The sequence below is a fragment of the Epithele typhae genome (genome assembly GCF_022376455.1).
Source record: "Epithele typhae strain CBS 203.58 chromosome Unknown BXZ73scaffold_4, whole genome shotgun sequence".
In the NCBI taxonomy this organism is placed as follows: Eukaryota; Fungi; Basidiomycota; class Agaricomycetes; order Polyporales; family Epitheliaceae; genus Epithele; species Epithele typhae.
In genome coordinates, this window is record NW_025954195.1 from 816071 (window position 1) to 835049 (window position 18979).

At 61.0% G+C, this 18979-nt stretch overlaps 6 protein-coding genes across 6 annotated transcripts; 4 read left to right on the forward strand and 2 right to left on the reverse strand.

Moving 5' to 3' along the window:
* Positions 1-1002: 1002 nt before the first annotated feature.
* Positions 1003-2625, forward strand: BXZ73DRAFT_40141 (uncharacterized protein; the record flags this gene model as incomplete). Its single annotated transcript, XM_048018513.1, has 2 exons — positions 1003-2401; positions 2462-2625. The coding sequence occupies 2 exons, from the start codon at positions 1003-1005 to the stop codon at positions 2623-2625; spliced, it is 1563 nt and encodes a 520-aa protein (XP_047882090.1).
* A 983-nt stretch (positions 2626-3608) lies between these two features.
* BXZ73DRAFT_97317 (uncharacterized protein) lies at positions 3609-5061 on the forward strand (the record flags this gene model as incomplete). Its single annotated transcript, XM_048027323.1, has 7 exons — positions 3609-3780; positions 3864-3936; positions 4016-4106; positions 4233-4416; positions 4521-4676; positions 4752-4946; positions 5006-5061. The coding sequence occupies 7 exons, from the start codon at positions 3609-3611 to the stop codon at positions 5059-5061; spliced, it is 927 nt and encodes a 308-aa protein (XP_047882091.1).
* A 233-nt stretch (positions 5062-5294) lies between these two features.
* On the reverse strand, positions 5295-6295 carry BXZ73DRAFT_97318 (vacuolar assembly protein DID2; the record flags this gene model as incomplete). The annotated part of the gene is made up of 5 exons (XM_048027324.1): positions 5295-5573; positions 5718-5933; positions 6072-6149; positions 6214-6233; positions 6280-6295. The coding sequence occupies 5 exons, from the start codon at positions 6293-6295 to the stop codon at positions 5295-5297; spliced, it is 609 nt and encodes a 202-aa protein (XP_047882092.1).
* Positions 6296-8881: 2586 nt separating this feature from the next.
* On the reverse strand, positions 8882-9986 carry BXZ73DRAFT_97319 (uncharacterized protein; the record flags this gene model as incomplete). Its single annotated transcript, XM_048027325.1, has 2 exons — positions 8882-9238; positions 9291-9986. 2 exons carry the CDS (start codon positions 9984-9986, stop codon positions 8882-8884), a joined length of 1053 nt encoding a protein of 350 aa, XP_047882093.1.
* A 1104-nt stretch (positions 9987-11090) lies between these two features.
* On the forward strand, positions 11091-12540 carry BXZ73DRAFT_97320 (Clavaminate synthase-like protein; the record flags this gene model as incomplete). Its single annotated transcript, XM_048027326.1, has 8 exons — positions 11091-11127; positions 11187-11303; positions 11360-11477; positions 11534-11637; positions 11694-11864; positions 11918-11983; positions 12042-12125; positions 12176-12540. 8 exons carry the CDS (start codon positions 11091-11093, stop codon positions 12538-12540), a joined length of 1062 nt encoding a protein of 353 aa, XP_047882094.1.
* Positions 12541-14546: 2006 nt separating this feature from the next.
* On the forward strand, positions 14547-16695 carry BXZ73DRAFT_87636 (uncharacterized protein; the record flags this gene model as incomplete). Its single annotated transcript, XM_048024654.1, is given in 7 exon segments — positions 14547-14612; positions 14668-14782; positions 14803-14919; positions 14993-15090; positions 15290-15828; positions 15848-16491; positions 16553-16695. 7 exon segments carry the CDS (start codon positions 14547-14549, stop codon positions 16693-16695), a joined length of 1722 nt encoding a protein of 573 aa, XP_047882095.1.
* Positions 16696-18979: the final 2284 nt, after the last annotated feature.

The following is an 18979-nucleotide window of genomic DNA, read 5'->3' on the forward strand; positions in this document are numbered from 1 at the left end:
GAGCACCAGCCTCTTGTATATCCGAGCTATGCGAAGCACTCGGCCCACCTGGTAGACCTCGAAGTACGCAGCATGGATGGCTCTGCTGGAGAACGGCCAGGTAGAGGTCTCGGTGCAAGGGTGCGTCCGTCTCAATGTCTCCGCCTGCGCTTGTCCTCACCCACACGCGCCTCGCCATGCTCCTGCAACATGGCTACGCCCAACAATGCAATGCAGATCGTCAACTTCCTCAGTCGCTCCCGTTCCCGCTCTCGTTCGAACAGGCGTCGTTCCCGCTCCCTCGATGCCTTCCCCGTCGATCCCATGCCAAATGGTGTCGTCCACACTGGCTCGCTGCACGCCCACACGCGTCATTCTAGTCTGGAACATGATGGCGGGAGAAGCGTGGCTGGTCCGTCGCGCCCGACAACAAGGTCACCCTCGCGCCCGTTATCTAATACCACCACGGCAACCAACAGCACGATGAAGCCGCGCGCAAAGAAGGCTCCAGAGCAGATCCTCGTCGCCCCGCCGGCGAGTGCGTTCCCTCCCTCTGCCGTGGCTCTCTCGTCGTCGGCGGTACCGGCAGACAAGGCATCCACCTCGTCTTCGCGCAAAGGCAAAGGCATCAATATATTCGGAATCTTCCTCCCTAGCCCGCGTAAAGGCTCCTTCAGCGAGTCAATTCGCGTTCGATCGCGTCCTACCACCCCGTCAACACCGAGCGCACACCCCGATCCAAACTATTCGTCGCGGGAAGCGAGCGAAGGCGCATGGACGGACAAGTCCGGATCACAACGTTCGCAGAGGAGCGCTCGGAAGGGCCTTTCCGTTCACATGGAGGAACCCCCTCTGCCAAGTACATTCCCTGCGGTCTCTAGTCAACGCAATAGAGGCGGTACGCTACCCAGCCAAGTGTCTTCGGAACATCGTGATGCGCCGGTCCTCATTCTCAACTCCCCACCTCGCCAACCCCCTTACCACGGCAAGCCGGAAGCGGACGACTTCGAAGAGGAAGAGGTGATGTCCGTCGAGGGCCGTTGTTCGCCGTTCTGCGGGATCGGCTCCTCGTCGCCTGACAAAGGGAAGGCGCGCGCGAGATCAAGGTCAGGCGAGCGTGATTGGGACCGCAGAGAGAAGGAGAAGGAGCGGGAACGAGAACGAGAACGAGACCGGGAGAAGGAGCTCATCACCCATCCACGACGCGTCGGCTCCCCGATGCAACGCATGCGCGAGTCCACCTCGGCGGTCGTCGTCTCGGCGGTCCCGATGGAGAAGTCTTCCAGCAACCGCAGTGCAGGGTCCAAGCGGAGTGCGGTGAGGGAGCATAACGGGCATCCTCGGTTTGCAGTCGAAGCCCTTGCGGCGCGCACAAATCGCACGAAGCACGGCAGCTTTGACTTTGAGCGGCCGATCTCCTCTGGCACGGCGGCCGGTGTCGGCATGAGTTTCAAGAGCGCACTGCGGAACATGGGCATCGTCAGCGAGCCAGAACGCCAACATCTCCAGAGGAGTAGCAGCACGCGAGCGGTCCCCGGGAGAAGAGAAACGACGGACGAGTCGAGTAACGGCTTCGCACATCCCAGCTCGCGCGTTCTCGCAGACAAGGGGAGGAAGTCTGTCTCGGACAGCCACCCCACTCACACCTCTTCCAGACGACGTGAATTCGACCCCTCTGCATCGACCCCTGCACACCCTACCTCTCATCCTCATCATGGCTCGCATCCAACTTCCTCTCATCCACACCACAGTTCCCGCTCCACGTCCTCACATCCTCACCACGCATCACGCTCCGATTCCCGTCACCACGGCTCGCACCACGACTCTCATCCTTCTCGTGGAAACGGCACCAGCGATCCCCAATACCTGACCAGCGGCCAGCATCGTCTGGACGGCATACCAGGGTCGCCGCTCTCGTCCACCTCCGGTCACTCCGGGGAAACCCGAGACGGTAGCTGGAGCCGCAACGGAGGGAAGCGCACCGCAGGACGCGCGTTTCATGCCCACGGTGCCTTCAACTTCGAGCCGGCCGTCCCGCCCATACCCCGCTCCCCCACCAATCGCGACCGTCGATCTCCCATTCCACCGCGCAGCGTCTCGCGTCCGACCTCGCCCTCCCCCCATTCGCCTTCGGAGACCACCATGTCGCGGTCGCAGAAGGCGCGTGTGGATGGCAAGGGCCGGTCGCTTGATCTCGGGCTCGGGCTGACGTGGGCTCCGTCCAAGATGCGCGAGGACGCGCTGCTGCGGGTGGGTCCCCGGACCGGCACGCACGCGAACACGACAGGGGCGATGAGGGCGCGGTCAAGGTGGGGAACGGCGGATGAGCAAGGACGACTGATGCCGATGGGAGTCGCCTCGGATGTCGCGGACGCGTTCAAGGAGGTGCTAGGGGACTCGGGATTCTCGATCTTCAAAACATGTCAGTTTGCCTTTCGATCACCCGTTGTGAGATCGCTGACCCTTTTTTATCTCGTCACAGACGTGCATCGCTTCGACGTGAATGCGATCCCGCTGGACGGGCCGCTGGGTCTGCTCGGACACGTGGAACGGCTGCTCGACAACGCCGGTGTGGAGCACCGCCGGAAGCGGATCCTCCTCGAGCGGCTCGCGCGCGTCGTGCGGGAGGCGGAGGGCGTTGCCTGAGCCTCGGTTCGAACACCGGACATGCATGTTTTTGCCTTATGCCCTGCCCCAGGTGACGATCTTTATTTCCGCTATGCCGGTTCCCTGCGTCCCACGTCGCTCATGACCGCCCCGTGCCTTTTCATAATATATACGTAGCCTATTCTGTCCCTTGGTCCGTTCACGCGCCACGCTGTGTTTACGCCTCGTGTTTTTGACGACCCCCTTGCCCCGCTTCCCCGTGCCCGGTGTACCTTCATGTCCTGTCCAGCCGTCCGTTGTTTACCCCTTGTCGCACGATCATACCACACGCCGCTTCGCACTTGCTGCCCCCTCACGCATTCTTCTACGTCCACCCACGTTCACGTCTGTGCTTTCGATCTACCACATCCCACGCGCCTCGCCCCTGCCATGCCATGCTTTCCACACGTGTACTACCTATAGCTAGCTAGCTACGTTAGCGGTCCGCGGTTACTAGTTCTTCGTGTTCTCCTTCTACCCCCCTTGGGACCATGTGTACTATCGCCCTTCTCCGCGCTGTCGTTTGGGTCGGTGATGTAGCTGGAGCGCCCCATGCGTGCCCTCCGCCAACGGAGATCGCCGGGCAGTCGAATTCTTGACGACTTCGCACCCACTTACCACGTCAAGGGGCTCTCCTGTTCACCGCCGGCGGAGTCGGACGCGGGCGGGCTCAGTGTCTGTGCGCGCGCATTCGCCGTGCACGTCGGAGGCGGGCGCGGTCGGCGTGCGTGGCCTTGGGACGCAGCGAGCCCCGCCTGGCCACCCGGGTGGCATGGCAGAAGGACGTCGATCGGGAGACGCGAGTACACGCTCCGCTTCGTATCGTGGCCTGGGCGGTGGGGACGTCCACGCTCCCAGCAGCCCATGGCCATCCCGCCGTCTGGAGGACTTCTGATAAGCTTATATACCGCCGCCCGTCCCAAGTCCGTCCAGCTCCCCGTCCCAGCTCGCCCCTTCGCAGCCTCCTGGCGCGTACTGCCGCTATGTCCGTCTCTACAGGCTCAGACCCTGCTCCAGGAACGACACGCACGCGCGACCGCCCCGTGAGCGGGAGTCGCCTTCCTTCCGACGTCGACGCGACGAAAGAACGAGTCGGGAGCCCTGCCTCTCAGACTATCAGCGGACGGGATCTGGAGAAGATACCGCGACTGCAAGGTGCGCGGCCCAGTCCCGGGCACGGTCCTGCGGCAGATGCTGACCTCAGACTGTTGGATTGCATCGATGGTCGCGCGCTGCAGACCCGTACGTGCCCGTCGCGCTCGTCGGCACGTCGTGGTTCGGCCGGCGGTCGCTCGAGAACGTCGTCGTCTTGTGAGTCCCAGACCGCCTTTCGGCTCCCGCTCGCACTCTGGACTGAACCACCTCGCGCGGTGCACGCTTCCCGGCGCAGCGGCGACTCGTACAGCGCCGGCGCCGCGCTCGAGGTCCCCGAAGGAGGGGACGGCACGGGCGAGCGCGAGCAGGGAGCCCCAGTCGTGTGGGTACGTCCGGCGCACGTCCGCGGCCAGCTGAGCAGCGAGTGCATGCGGGCCCGCCCTTGACGAGACCGCGCGCTGAGCACGCCGCCGCCCCGCCCGCCGCCGCCCCCCGCAGGTCGACCACTGGAGGAGCGGCTGAAGCGGCCGCCCGTCGCGGGCCGCGTCGAGGTCGCCAACTACGCGTCCGCGTCCGCGCGCGCGGCGGACGACGCCGCGCACGGGCTCGCGGCGCAGGTCGCGCGCTACCTCGACGGGATCGCCTACCTCCCGACGCCTGGGGGCCCGCGCCGGTCGTGCAGCCGAGCCGGACGACGTACGGTGAGCGGGGTTCGTTCGCGTTGTGGTTACCGCGGCTCAACCGTTGAGCACCTCCTTTCCGGGCGCGCGGCGACCGATCGACTGCGGACCGCCCACCAGTGCTGTTCTTCGGGGCCGGGGACTGCGTGCGGTCGACCGCGGCGCCGCCCGGCGCGGCAGAGCGGGTGGTGGGCGCGATGCTCGAGCTGCACGTCAAGGCGCAGGCGCGCAACTTCGTGCTCGTCGACGTGCCCCCGCTGGAGCGCTCCCCCGAAGGTGCGTCCGTCGATCCCTTCTCACGGTCCCGCACGCCCCGTGTTCTGATGGTCGGGGTTGGTCAACAAGTATTAGTCGCGCACGATACGCACGCCGTCCGCGAGCGCGTGGCGGGCTGGAACAAGGCGCTCTACAAGGCGGCGGCAGAGTTCCCGGCCTGGAGCGAGAAAATCACGGTGTTCGTGGTCTCCTCGCACCGGACGGTGACGGACGTGCTCGACGACCCCACGGAGTACGAGTTCGAGGTGGAGGACGCGGCCAAGGAGGGAGGTGCGATCTGGAAGGACGGTTTGAATCTGACGCCAGAGGTGCACTTGCTACTTTCGCAGTCGATACTGAGCAACCTGTTGAGAGCGAGGGACGCAAGAGGAACTTTGATAGATGACACTTGACGCAGTGCACGCGCACCTCCAGCCTGTGGTCTACCGAGTGACATTTACCCGGAGCATGAGTATGGGTTCCTGTGGTCGATACATACCGACATGACACCATACAAGTTATACATGGTATACAATCTGCATTGCACAGTCACATTTCGAGGGCGCCGTTCCGGGTGTGCGCAGGGGTAACAGGGAGTCAGCCGTCGGCTGGCGCAGCGATGGGAGGGAATGGTGGGGTCTACGTCGCTGGGCGCAGCTTGCGCAGGCGGGCGGCGAGCATGTCGTCCTCCTCGCCGATCTTCTCCTTCGGGACCTCGATCGTCGGCGGCGCCTCGCGCGACGCGAGGTCGTGCTGGAGCTCGATGTTGGCCTCCTCTGCGGTCTGCTTCATCAGCGCGTCGACTTCGTCCTGCGGGGTCGAGGTCGCGGTTGTCGCCGACATTGTCTCCTCCATGTAGGACGTCTGGACGTCCAGGTCCGAAAACTGCGACTCGAACTTGTCCATCACTACCGATATCTGTGGCGTTTAGTCCCGCGGGAACGCCGGAGGGGTACGCAGGTCGTCCAACAGGGAGCCAGGTCGACAGATTGGGGAGAGGAGGACGCAGGGAGCATCAGACGGGCGGGGAAAGGGACGCGAGACAAGGAAGGGACGACGCACCCGCTCGAGGTTCATGCTCTCCATCGCCTTGTCCATGCCCTTCACCACCGATGCCATGTTCCCCGACACCTGCCGCATCGTGACCGCGGTCTCGACGCGGCTCGCGACGGCGTCGACGCGGCTGGCGAGCCGGAGCAGGTTCAGGGACTCATTCTTCTTCCGGATCGCGTTCGCGGCATATATCCGCGCGCCATCGTTGTTTCCTTGCGAGAGCGCCTGCGGCGGAGAGGATAGAGGACAGCCAAGGAAGGAGATCCGAGGAAGGGAGATCCGAGGACATGACGGATGGGTGAGAGGCAATGGATAGTAGAGGGTCAGTCGCAGAGCGGGCGTGGGCAGCCGCGCGCGGCGCACCTTCTTCAGCTTGGCCTTCTCCGTGCCCTCGTCCTTCTGCGCCTTCTTAGCCTGCCTGTTCAGCGTCTTCGCCGTGAACTGCGAAGGCGAACGGTCAGGACGGCACAGCTCGTATGCAAAGTGCGAACGGACGCCTGCTGACCTTCAGCTGGAACAAGGTCTCTGGAGAGCGTCAGAGGAGAGCTGCAACAGCCGGCAAACGACGCACTCTCGAGGTTGCTCATGGTGGTGGGCAGGAGGAAAGAGAGTATGCACACGCGCTCAGTGCCGACTCGGGCGATACGCGCCGCTGCGGCCAGATCTGCCAGTTCAGTCGCTTCCGGCCCGGCTACCGCACTAGTCCTTGAGCTTCATCGTGCGCACTCACACAACCCTCAGCCCCAAGATGATACATTCATTCGTTGTGTGTAGTACATGCTAGCCACAGAGCGAGCTCGAAGCAAGCCTTCCTGTCATTTGCAACCCCTCTGGTCAGATACCTTAGGTGGCGGGGCTCTTGTTTTACGGCTCTCCAGAGCTACATGGGATTTCCACCACTCCGGCGCATCCCCGGCAACCTTTCGCTCAATGTCACGTATCTTGGCTTCAACCTTCTCATTCGCGCCATCGGGCACAGGGACACGGTCAGACCATTTGGATTGCGACCCACGATTCTACCGGTCTGTGTCAGCGACGGCAAGTGGGGGTACAGCCAGGCGTACCATGTGGTATCGTAGCAACTTCAAATCGAGGACCTGTGTTTTCCCTGCCGCCCGGAGAAGGGTATATTTCGAAGCACGCCTTCCCTCCATTGTCTGAAACGGGCGAATGCGCCAGTCATCCCAGTCGACGGATTGGCCGTCCCCAGCATCGCTCGCGTCGGTGAGAAAGCCGTGCCGTCTGGCAGCGAAAGTCTCCCCAACTCGGTACTGTAAGTTTTTCTGAATGTTGGCTCTTTCCCCCGGCGGCCTCCCGACAACCGACGCTAGCGTATTTTCTGTCATATGAACGCGGTGGTGCCGCCACGTGAGATGCGCGCCCTTGCCAAACACGAAAAATGGAAAATCTGGCTCCGATGTGTCTCGTGGAGGCTCGTACGTCTGATTTTCCACGTAAACGCAACCCTGCGTCGACACATGCAGATCGGTGAGCGTGCACACTAGTGCATCCCGACTTTGACTTACCTCCGATGAGGAGGCATCCATGACCACTGTGATTGATCCGCCCTCAGCTTTGGCATGCTCAAATTGCGCGATATACAGCGGGATGAGGAGCGGAAACGCAGCTATCTATGTGAAGCGTCAGACAGAATGGCAATTGGCGTAGATCATGGAGAGTACCGACAAATTCACACTTCACAGACGGTGGGTCGAATTGGAATAGTGGAGTGACTCGCCATTGGAGGAGCGCAAGTCTTCCACGAACTTGAACGGGTCCTTTGTGAATGGCATGCATAGGACGGGACCACAGGCGATCTGCCGAAACTCTTCCGACCATGGCACCGGGTCTTCAGGTCTCTCCTGGGGCCCGAAAACTCGATGCAGATCCATATATGATATCAGCGATAGCGGCTTGTATGCACATCCTAAGTGACGTCAGTCACCAGAAACAAAACACGCGCAAACCAAGCACGCTAACCTGGTGCTGTGCTGTATGTCGGACCTTGTGAGTGACGGGGTGTTCTCCATACAAACGATCACAAAGACGTACAAGAAAATGCTCCATGGCAGTTCAACCTGCGTGAAGACACATGTCACATGGTATTCCCGAGGCATATTGGGCGGGAAGCAGGGGAAACGCACCTCAATGGACGGGCCGGGTGTTGTGACCGACCGGTATGTGGGCCATGTGCGACAAAGCGCATCTCACATTGGAAGTAGACGGCTTTGAAGCTGGTGGGACCAGGGACTCCTCGGACTGCACGGGGAGAAACCGGGCCAGTGATCTAGGGATGAGACTGAGGACCTGCGCAACGTGTCTGTTCATGCTCTTGATAGCATCGACTTTGGAGAGCCTGAACGGTCTGCCTACAAAGGAAGCCCATCAGTCGTCGGGGCTCAATCGGACAAGCAGATGCAATGCGAACATACATCGGACCTGACCGGGGTATACCGGATGAACGGATTTATGGAGGAGACGTACTGCCGAGTGATGGTACAGTCATGCCGACAAGAGCTCCGTGCCGGTCTAATGACAGCACGGGAAGAAGCATCACGAAGGAGTTGGACTCGTAAGGCCCAGTGGTGCCCCAGCGGCAGGCAACAGAGTGACTGTATACGTAGTATTTAGCTGAGTTGGTTGCCTTGAACAAACGTTCGCTTGTGCACGTGGCTCCGGGCCGGGAAAGACCCCGAGCTCCAGCGACGACCGGACTTGCACACATTCTCCAAGTATAGCTACTGGCGTTTGCGCGAGCCTCAACGATAGTTGTCTGAATGTGCGCACGATACCCTCTCGTGACGAAGGACCATCAGACAAGTACACCCAAGTAGTACCAATACGTCATATAATGTGGAACAAGCCTTGGAAGGCTCCATTTGCGATTGTTCTTCGCCGACGGGGCTTAGATTGCGGGGCTCCGGATAATCTTGACTTAGGCAGGTGCGCGACTCTACTCTTCGGAGCCACTGTGGCATCCTCGTCCATCCCTACCTTCTCTCCGGCAACGTCTACGGCCCCGCTTCTGCTCCCCACCTCTGGCAGTCACCCTCTCGTGCCCACCCTAGAGTCCTCTCCCCGTGACAACGCCTCTCACCCAACCAGTGCCCTCAGCTCACTGTCGCCTTTGCCTGACATAGGGTACTATATGCGAAACTATATTATGAACCACTTCAAGCGACAGGTGCAGATACAGGAGGCGGTGGGCCGTCGCCGTCGATTCGTTCAAGTTCGCCGTCTACGGGACGCCGGCGCATGCGCGCGAACGGGTGCCACTCCAAAGCGACGGTGACCCGACGCAGGGAAGGAACGCCGGCGAAGGTTTTGCGACAAAGGCTTTCGGCGAGATGTGGATCGTCTTTATAGAGATGCGGCGCAATGCAAAGCGGCTCACACTTCTCGTGATCGAAGGGAGCGGGAGGGGTCGTGATGAGAACGCGTGTGGTCGGGGGAGGTGCACAACGTAATTGGAACATTCTGAGGGTGAGGTCTTCGACAGTGCGTGCTTTCAAGGCATCCAAAACGGAGTCCTGGTGGAAGTGGTCAGGCGGAGCATTAGCATGGAAGCGGGAGCGCGCGTACGAGGAATGCGTAGAATTCCGGTGCGAGGTTATTCGTCGGAGTACTTGGCCACGAAAACACGGGGAAGAGCAGGTCCAGCGAGCGCACGTCGTCCAATGCCGGGAGGTGTAGCAGAGTCGCGATATCGAGAAAATCAACTCGAGCCTGAAATTGTAGCGAGCATGATAGTGGCCGGTTCTTGGCGAGGATGGCAGGGAGGAAGCTGATGAGGTAGCGCGAGACCACGAGGGAGAGGTCGAGCAGGCGGCTCGTGGGACCGAGCAGATGGATGTCGCCGTCATGCCCCTTGAAGCTCTTCAACCTGTGCCATTGATGACCCCCTCGTGCCTTCTCGAGAGTCAGATCCCAGTCCTCCAAACGCGATCCGATTGCCGGTACGGTGAGCGATGACATTCCGCGGAGGAAGATGCGCCCATGTCCGTATCTGAGTTCGAGTCGCTCTAAGGCGGGGAAAGCGTGCGTCCAGATGGCGATGTCTTGTGCGGTGATCACTGGGAGGCTTATAATGTCGGGATGGAAGATGAGCGTGGAGAGCCCGCTGTACACTGGCAGGGAGGTGGATCGGGGTGCAAGATTTCCAGGCCATGCGAACAGATGGAGTGTGCGCAGAGAAGTGTGCGAGTGGCGCAGAAGGGATAGGGGATGTAGGCGTTCCGGATCCACACCAGTGTCTGATAGTAATTCGTCTGTCGTCATGGGGCCATTCTGAAGATGAACGAATTCAAGAGACCAACTGGGATGATCTAACAGATCGATGGTGCGCGGAAGCCCGTCGTGGACGACGATGTGCTGACGGAAGGGAGAGAGTGCAATGTGGGAAGGAGATCTGGGTAGTCGAAGATGATGTCAGAGTTGCAGACCTCGAGTCTTCTGAGACGTATCGCTTGCTTCAGTGTTCGGAAAGCTTTGAGGAGGTATTCTGGGTCATTTTGCGACTTCTGAGAGATGTGAAGGCGACGTCGAAAGTCAGAGATCGCAGATGGCGCCAGCGTTGATGGGGGCTGACACGCATGAATCGGAGGAAGAGGCGAACATGGTATGTGTTTTTGACAACGACGTCGCAGAGAAGGTACTTGACCAGTAGCGATACATATACTTGCAAGTACGCATAAGGCTGGAGATGAGCGGCGAGTCATGGAAAGATAGACAAGAGGCGAGAGCGAGAAGAATGTCGAATGGCCAAGGTCGGCGCCATGCCTGCAGTTCTCGTTCTTGCCTCATATGGCCGCTGGAAATTGGAAGCCACAGGTGTCAGCACGTCGCAGAGGGAACACGCAGACTGCCTCAGGTGCACTCACAGTGGTAGCGTGGCAACTTGCATATCAAGCGCTTAAGTATGCGCCTGTGCCATCGTCTCTGACGCTTTTCAAGACAGCTACCTGCACTCACCAGGACGGCATCGACGGCGCGTGGAAGGATCTGTACGCAGGGGTATACAAAGACACAAAGAGTAACAGCAATTTACTCCCGTCCACACCTGACAGAGCCCTAGGCCTAGTGGATCCGTCTCCAGAGGATGGCGCATACCTTGTCGGAAGCACGTCCACCCTCCAGCCTCGGACGAGCTGCCCGGTGGAAGCCCGAGGCGGTGTACGTGTCAATCGAGGCCCACGCCGACATGTCGCGGTGAGCTTTTGAGGGTGTCCGTGGTTGCTTGTTGAACGTTGAGGTGTTCAACGAGTCGCACTTAGCCGATTGTATTACATAATCTTCAGTATCTAATGTTGATCGATGATCCCGTAACCTGTCACCGCACGCTCGACGGGCTGGCATTCAGCGACGAGCTCTTTACCCCAAAACATGGACGGGTTGAAATGGCTGTCCCAGGAGTACCACGGTAATTGCAACGGGAAACCCTATGACAAGCTTTGCTCACTTCACATCCTCCCGTACCAGATCTCAACGGCTCTCATTACGACATTCTCACAGAGACCCCGAGCCCACTCGAGTTTTCCAGACTGGTGCGCATCGCGAGACCGGTCCTCATCAAAGGCATGGCGTCCATCCTCGCGCGTGCCACGTCGTACGGCAGCAGGCAGCCCGCTGAAGACCGCTGTCGGACATCCCAGTTTCTGCCATCCTCCCCGTCGATGCCGACGGCCCCGAGAAGTGGTCTCCTGAGTGGATCTCGCAGGTCATGGGCGACCGCCCGATCTCCGTCGCCGTCACTCCGAACGGGTGGGGCCCGTTTCTGCTCCCGCAATCATCTGTGAGGTCCAGCAAGCTCACGCGTTCGCTCCCAGTCGCGCCGACGCGGTGACTCGAGGTCCGGACGGCAGGCTGTACTTCGCGGAACCGCACACGGAGCTGATGCCAACGCGGACGTTCCTGGACGCCCTCTCGTCAGGTACGCGGTGTTTCTTTGTCGCTCGGCTTCGGGAGTCAGTAACCGCTGGTCGACAGAGTGGAACCCGCCGGAAGGGGCGCTCGACGGGATACACTACCTCCAGTCTCAAAACGGGAACATCTTCACCAGTCGTTATTTTGCCATGAGTGGCGAGGAAGACCCGTCCGAGTTCGAGCCGCTGCGAGAGCATGTACCCAGCGAGATTCCTTGGTGCAGCGACGCTTTGGGTGAGCACGTTCACTCTGCCGACCACGTGCGCTCACAGTACGCGGCGGAGCAGACCGGTCCCCGGACGCGGTGAACCTGTGGATAGGCGACGAGAAGAGCGTGACGAGCATACACAGCGGTGAGTTTCGAGAACTGGCGCGCGGAAAGGCGTGGGCTGAACAGTCTTCCCTCTGAAGATCCCTATGAAAACATCTACACTGTCGTCCGAGGAGCGAAGCACTTCACACTTCTCCCGCCCACAGAAGGCTGGTGTATGAAGGGTGAGTACGTCGCCGAATCCGAAGGACCCATCTACTGAGACGGGTTTCAGAGCGCCGTTACCCACATGCAACCTATCAACGAGTTCCTGGAACGTCAAAGCTGGAGCTCGTCCCATCTGATCCTGCGACGGCTCTCGTGCGTTGGTCGTCTGTCGCTGACCCGACCGACACCGCTGCGCTTCCGCCGGACGCGCACCCGATCCACATAACAGTGCAGGCAGGCGAGACGCTGTATCTGCCCGGGGGCTGGTGGCACTACGTTCGCCAGGAAGGCTTCACAGTGGCGGTCAACTACTGGTACGACCTGGAAAGCCGAGGGATGTCCTGGGTATGGCTCAATTTCTTGAGGGGGAGGGAAGAGGAGCCTCCTTTGGGGAACGAGGTTGACGAGGCGCAGGATGTCGATGAGCGGTGACCTCGGTCGACGGTTGTCACAGAGGTGAGAGGATCTGTTCGAAAGGACCGGTATGCGCAGCTGGTTCCTCACGCGGTGTAGGTTTCCTCCTTCAGGACACACACGCACATGTCAGGTGCCAATAGCACGTTCCCCAGTGAACCAGAAATGGGTACGCGCGTGCCCGACGACTGAATTCTGGAAAAGTAGTATCTGATGGTGCTATCATCTGTCTTCTCCCGCGAACGTTGGCCGTTCGTTGGATTTTCTACCATCTGCGCCGGCCGCTAGTCCATTCGTAGTGGCCTCAGTGCTTATTCTGTGGGCGCAAGGGGCTGCCACTACTTCGTCCAAGATACAAGCGCATGGAAAGAGTCCAAGACCTACATGTTCAGGCGGTCCAACGCTCTCCGGGTCCTCCGGGGTCTCTTTGACCAACGTGCCCCGAAGGAGCGACACGGCAGCACACATGACCAGGACGTCGTCTGGACCTGATGGCCTCTTGAAGCCTTTTGGGAAGTTCCCAGCTGCGTGGAGGGCACGGTCGGCTTCCAGGAAGTTGACAGGGACGTTTCGGCTGTGCTGTCGTCAATTATGCGTGAGTCTTTTGACCTCCTTGGGCGCGACGACGATCGTTGCGGTGACCAGAACTATGAACGGACTTCCGCTTCGCACAACTCTGACGTCCAGCCCGTGAGACACCAGCCAGGCGAGACGGCTTTCGAGGCACGGGGCATGCAGCGACTCACATGGGCAATGTCTCTCCTCGGGCTGCCTCGGCGTCGGCCTCCCGTGCCGCAGCCCGCGGGCGATTCAGGCTCACCGACAGCCTCCTCCCGCAGGCCTGTTCCCAGCTGGCTTTCTGCGCGGTCGACCCCCTTCCTCCACGGAATTCCGCCGACTTCAGCCTCCCTCCCGCCGCGCCCCGTGTCCAGAACGAAGCGTATTTAGAGTGCGAATCTTTGCGCGTGTGTGGCGCGTACGAGCGCATGCCTGCCGCCGGCTCCCTCCCCCGACGCCCGGCGGCGAGCGTCCGGGGCGGTCAGGGGGACGGAGCATGCGAGAGAGGCAGACGACGCCCCCACACCGTGTACAACGTTCCCACCGAACGCGCTCTCCCTGCACGGTCTGCGCCGCGCGTCGCTCGAGAGGGGGCTGCTCCTGCCCCGATGGGAGCCCAAGCTGGCGACGTGTTGCGATGGCGGGTTGCGTTTCCTGGTACGGGCGACGGGGCGTCCGTGCGCCTGGGAGAGCGTGCGCGGTGGGAGATCGGAGAGCAGGACATCCTGGCGAATATGAGCGTGGGCTGGCGCACGTTGTCGGCCAGTGGAGGGGCACAAGACGTGCCGAGCAGATGCCGGGCGGCAGGGAGCCAGAGGAGAAGCGTGATCGCCCTCGTCGAGCATGTTGTATTCCAACATGTCTCCACCCGTCGTCGCCAGGTCTTCATGTCCTCGTCGGAACATACGTTCTGGAGCCATCGATGGCTGATGCCCGCTGTGGTCTCGCGGCGTTGTGGACGAGCAGCGCAAACGCGGCCGCCGCCATGTGCTGCGCAGGTGCGTAGCAGAGACTTGAACGTTGAGCTGCTTGCTTGCCTTTATCATCGTGGCGTTCTGTTGGTCGATCAGAGCCGCGATCAGATCCTGTCCGTCGCCCGACCCTTCCCACCGAGGTGTTGGCCTCGACGTTTCGAGGACACGGCGAGGACGAGGATTGAGTGGAGAGCGAGCTCGAGAGGCTGGTGGCCGCGAGGCATTCGGCCGCGGCTCGATAAGGCAAGCGAAACGCTGGGGCCACGACGGTCGGGTAGATAACCCCGAAAGAGGAAGGCGCGTCCGCATTGACCGTAGACGCGGAATATTGCCCGAGGCGCTGGGCACCGACGGCGATCCATGCGCCAACTCCTCCCCGGCTTGCATACACCTCCCCGGCTTCACCACCGCTCCCATCCACTCCCCGTCCTCCCCGTCCCCCATCTCCTCCCCCGCCCACACCCCTCTCCTCTCTCGCACCCGACCTCCCGCATGGGCGACGCCGACAGCATCACCATCTCTCTACTACCCGTCTCCCTCTCTCTGTCCATCTCCCCCGTTCCCGCCTCCAGGACTTCACCTCCCACGTTCTCCGCCAAATCCTCCTCCCCAGCCCCACCTTCCTCAAGTCACCTGCAACGAAGTCGAGGTCAGCCTCTTCGCCGAGCACGACACCCTCCAAGAGTTCCACGACGCCGCACGCAAGGACGCACGCCGTCTGCGCAAGCGTGAGCGCGAGCTCCGCCAGGACGGTCCCACTCCCCGCGCCCCCCGCAAAAGCGGGTGAGCGAGATCTGGGAGCCTGTCGAGGTCACTCAGGAGCGGTGGAAGGTCCTCCAGATCGACTCCCATTCGGACACACTCGGTGCGTGAGCTCTTGCTCTTGTCGTCGTTTCAAGCAGCCCCCACTCATCCGTAGACGCCTGCATGCTGTATAGACTCTTCCGGCGCGCGAGTGCACGAGCTCTCTGCACCTCTGGCCGCCGCCGGCATCTCCATCCTCTATCAGTCCTCGTACATGAGCGATTTCATATTCGTGAGTCGACCCATTGCATTTTGTCCACTGTCGGGCAGGGTTGCGAGAGGGCACTCGCACCTGCTACGTAAATGAGCCTTGTGTGCCGGACGCCTGTGCTTATCGGCATTCATTTCCCGGCGCCCTATAAGCTTCGCTTCTCATGGTGTACCTAAGTGCAATTTACGCCATGACACTTACAGACGCCTTTCGTTGACAGGTCAAGGAAGCGCGGTTGACGGAAGTGATGTCCCTTCTGGGATCGGCGGGATTCGACCTATACCTATCCGATCCTACCCACCTAACCGCGCAAGTCTCTGCATTCACCTCACCGTTGATGTCGCCCGTAGGCATCGAAGACCAGGCTTTCGACTTCAGCCATTCGGGGAGGAACAGCTTAGACACCGACGGCGGCATCGTCTTCACCCGGTCAAGAAGCAACACGAACGGCACCACGAGCAGCTCAGGCTCGCGTTCACGAGGCGGCCTGTCGCAGCGGATGACTTCGCCATTGGAGGATGCCTTTCCTGCATTGGTTTCCGACGACGCCGTACCCACACTCGCTTCGCCAACGGCAGACTCTCGGCCGTACTCCACGCGTTCGAACTCGCATTCACCCTCGGCGTGCGACGTGCGGGTGCTGTCTCCCGACATCACCTACGTTGGTCTGTCCGACGACAGCGCCGAGACCTGGGGACTCAAAATCGTCAAGCTCGTCGCATTCCCGGAGCTCATCATGGGGAGCGCGAGGGCGTCCGCGTACGTCTCGCAGCGGCAGTCACGACGGCGCACACCCTCCCCGGCGCTACTCGAGCGCTCCCAGAGGAGCACCTCCGGGTGCTGTCTCTGAGCGAAAACGAGGCCGGGAGTGGGAGCGACACCACCACACGCGTCGCGCCAGAGTCTCCAAGAAGGACCCGGCGGACCGCGAGAGCTCCGCGTCTCCGACGTTCGACGCCGAACAGGACACGTCGGTCGACCCTTCCGTGGCGGACGACGACGACGGCGATGACGAGCAGGAGAGCGGGCGCCCGACTTTACGGCACCTGGACTCCGTCCAAACGGCGCGGCCGCCCGCGCGGGGGATGTCACTTCGGTCGCGCTCGGTGTCGGTCGCGTCCACATCGTCGAGCATCTCGGAGCCGGAGCCGCTCGTGCCCTTTTTCTCGTTCACGCGCACGCAGGAGGGGTCGTCTCTCGCTGCGCCAGTGTCGCTGCTCGCGACGTTGTTCCCAGCCAGCGAGCGGCACATGGTGATGTGCTCCCAAGAGCTCGACGTCGTCGACTCGCGCAACGCATCGCCGGAGCGGTGGGCGGAAGAGGATCAGGACGGCGACGACGATGACAACGCGGATGGAGAGCTGCCTCCTCCGTCGGGTTCGCTCAAGTGTTTGCAGATCGATCTGCGCAAATTCGGTCTGGGTGAGTGCCCACGTGTAATCGGTCATGTCGTCCACTGGCGCTTACAACATGATGTCTGCAGAGAAACACGGTCTGGTGAATCGCTTCTCCGAACGCTGGAGGAGAACGGATCAACCACATGTACAGTTCGACGTACAAGACGCAAACCTCCTCGTCGACAAGGCCCACGCCAACCGAGCACAGGCGCTCTTGCGTTCATGCTGAGCGCTCCTTCTGCTATGCTTCATCAAGTCCTCGGGTGAGACCATCCTCAGGGTCTTACGTTTGATCTCTGCGCTCCGTGACGCATTCATTTGGAAAATACGTTCGGCGTTGGCGTTGAACCTGCGACACCCCCAACCACACGCCCTCCGACAGGTTCATGATCGCCATGTCTCCATCGCGACCCACGTCCACGCCCTTGCCACATGCCCATGACCTCTTCTCGACGATCCTTCTAGATCTAAAGTCAACACATTCCCGATGTCTTCCTTTGTTTCATCATCTCCTGAAAACGTCTACCACTCCCTTTCCATTGACGTCCGTCGATCTCTTCGTTGCCCTTCACTTTGCTGGGCCCATCTGCCATCTGTTCCATCTTGCCCTTTCGCCCCATTCCCTTCGCGCATCACCTGTTGGACGACTCGCATATCCCGACGTCCCCGGCTCCCTCGCATTCACCCGTACATACTACATCGTGACACTCGTCCCCCGCATCATCGTCTCTCCGTCCCGCATCCCCTCACTCGACCTCGTCCGCACACGCATGCATGTAGTATCTCACCGCACATCTCCACGGCGCGCGCCGCCATTTGTATCCGTAGTCGTCTCCACAGCGCGTATATCATATGCATCGGTTCTTGGGTTCGGCTTCAAAGTGCGGAGCGGAGGCAACCGTCGCCACAATCCGCCTGTCCCAGCTATTTTCCGTCCGGTACCCTTGAGCGTGTATCCGAGCTATGCTTCTGTACGCATGCCCTTACAAATCGTGCACGCACGACTTTCCTCTGGACTTTGCGCCTTTTCGTATCCCGTCCCCACCCCCAAGAATTCGATCGAGACTTCTCCGGACGAACTTGCCCACGAGTCTGAGCCCGTCCCGGACGTCCGTTGCGCTCTTTCCTTCACCCGCGGCCCGCGACCACACGAGCTCTCTATATGCGGAGCGAAACCGCGGTATCGTCTGGGATCTGCACGCCAGTGCTCAGTTGCATCCCGTTTCGGCTCCGACCCCCACCCCGGCGTGACGGTCGACGGACGGGCCAAGCATACTTGGCCGTTCCACGACGCGGGGAGGCCGCGGACGACGACGAGGTCTCACAAACGCCGACGCAGCCGGCTCTTCCCCGAGTGGGAGTGGAGCGCGCGGCGCGTCGACTGGACGCGCGCGCACGCCGCACGGGGCTGGGGTCGCCCTCGAGCTTTTGATTGCATCGTAGACAGTGGACACCCCCCGGGAAACGTCGTGCGCGGCCCGTGCTGGTCTCGTCCCCAGCTGCCCCTCCGCCCAGGCCCGTCGAGCACCCGCCCGCGCGACAGGCACACCCGCGGGAGGTGGCCGGTCCCGGCCGGCCCCGGACGCGGACTGCCGTCGTCGTCCGACCGGGGCGCGTAAGTACCGTACGCCGAGGGGGTCGAGCGTGACGGTGGTGCGTGTGTGCGAGACTGCGAGCCGCTTCGACGGCGACGGAGGCAGTAGTAGACGGTGCGCGTGACCTCGGTTGCGGTGGTATGCGCACAAGGGGGGAACTGGATGCCCGCGAAAGTTCGGCGAAGGCTTATCTCATCCGAATGGTGAATACAGGCCACTTCCTCGGATCTATTGAGTCGGGCCCTCTTTCAGTCGGCGATCACAATGCCAGTACTTGACGTCATCGCACCCGGGGACCGTGTCGGCATCTAGACATCTGGGGCTGCGATGTCCGCTGAGGCCCAGGGGCACTTGTGGATGAGGAACCACGCAGACAAGGTATGATGTCCGACGGGCCTCTGCTGCGTCTAAGCAGCCTGCGCCATTTTGGCAAATCGGATAGGGAGGATGGGCGGTGCTCAACATATAGGAATTTCATCTTGGCCGCAGGATGCGACGATATGTACACCGCCTGAACTGATATGATCCAGAACAAGGACTTGAGGATGGAAGCGTGGGCGGCATGATCATCGTATTGCCCGAGTGTAAGAACAGCCCTTGCGGTCAGCGCCTTGGATCAGTGGACGCATGAGCGCAGTCAAATGGCATCCGGTTGCAAATCGACCACCCCGATTGAAATTGATTGATCAGTTTGATACGGCCAAATAGATACTGAGCTTTACCTCACTGGATGGCAGTGGAAACCGACGAGATTGCGAGAATGGAAGTCGAAGCTGCTTGGTGACTGCCCCCTTCGCGGTTGTCGTCCACGAATGTGCCTTCAGGTCAACCGTTTAGCTTTGAATTGCGACGATCAGCGCAGTGCGGTCGGCGAGTCAACTGCTCACACGTTTTCTCAGCGAGACTCTGGGTTCAGCT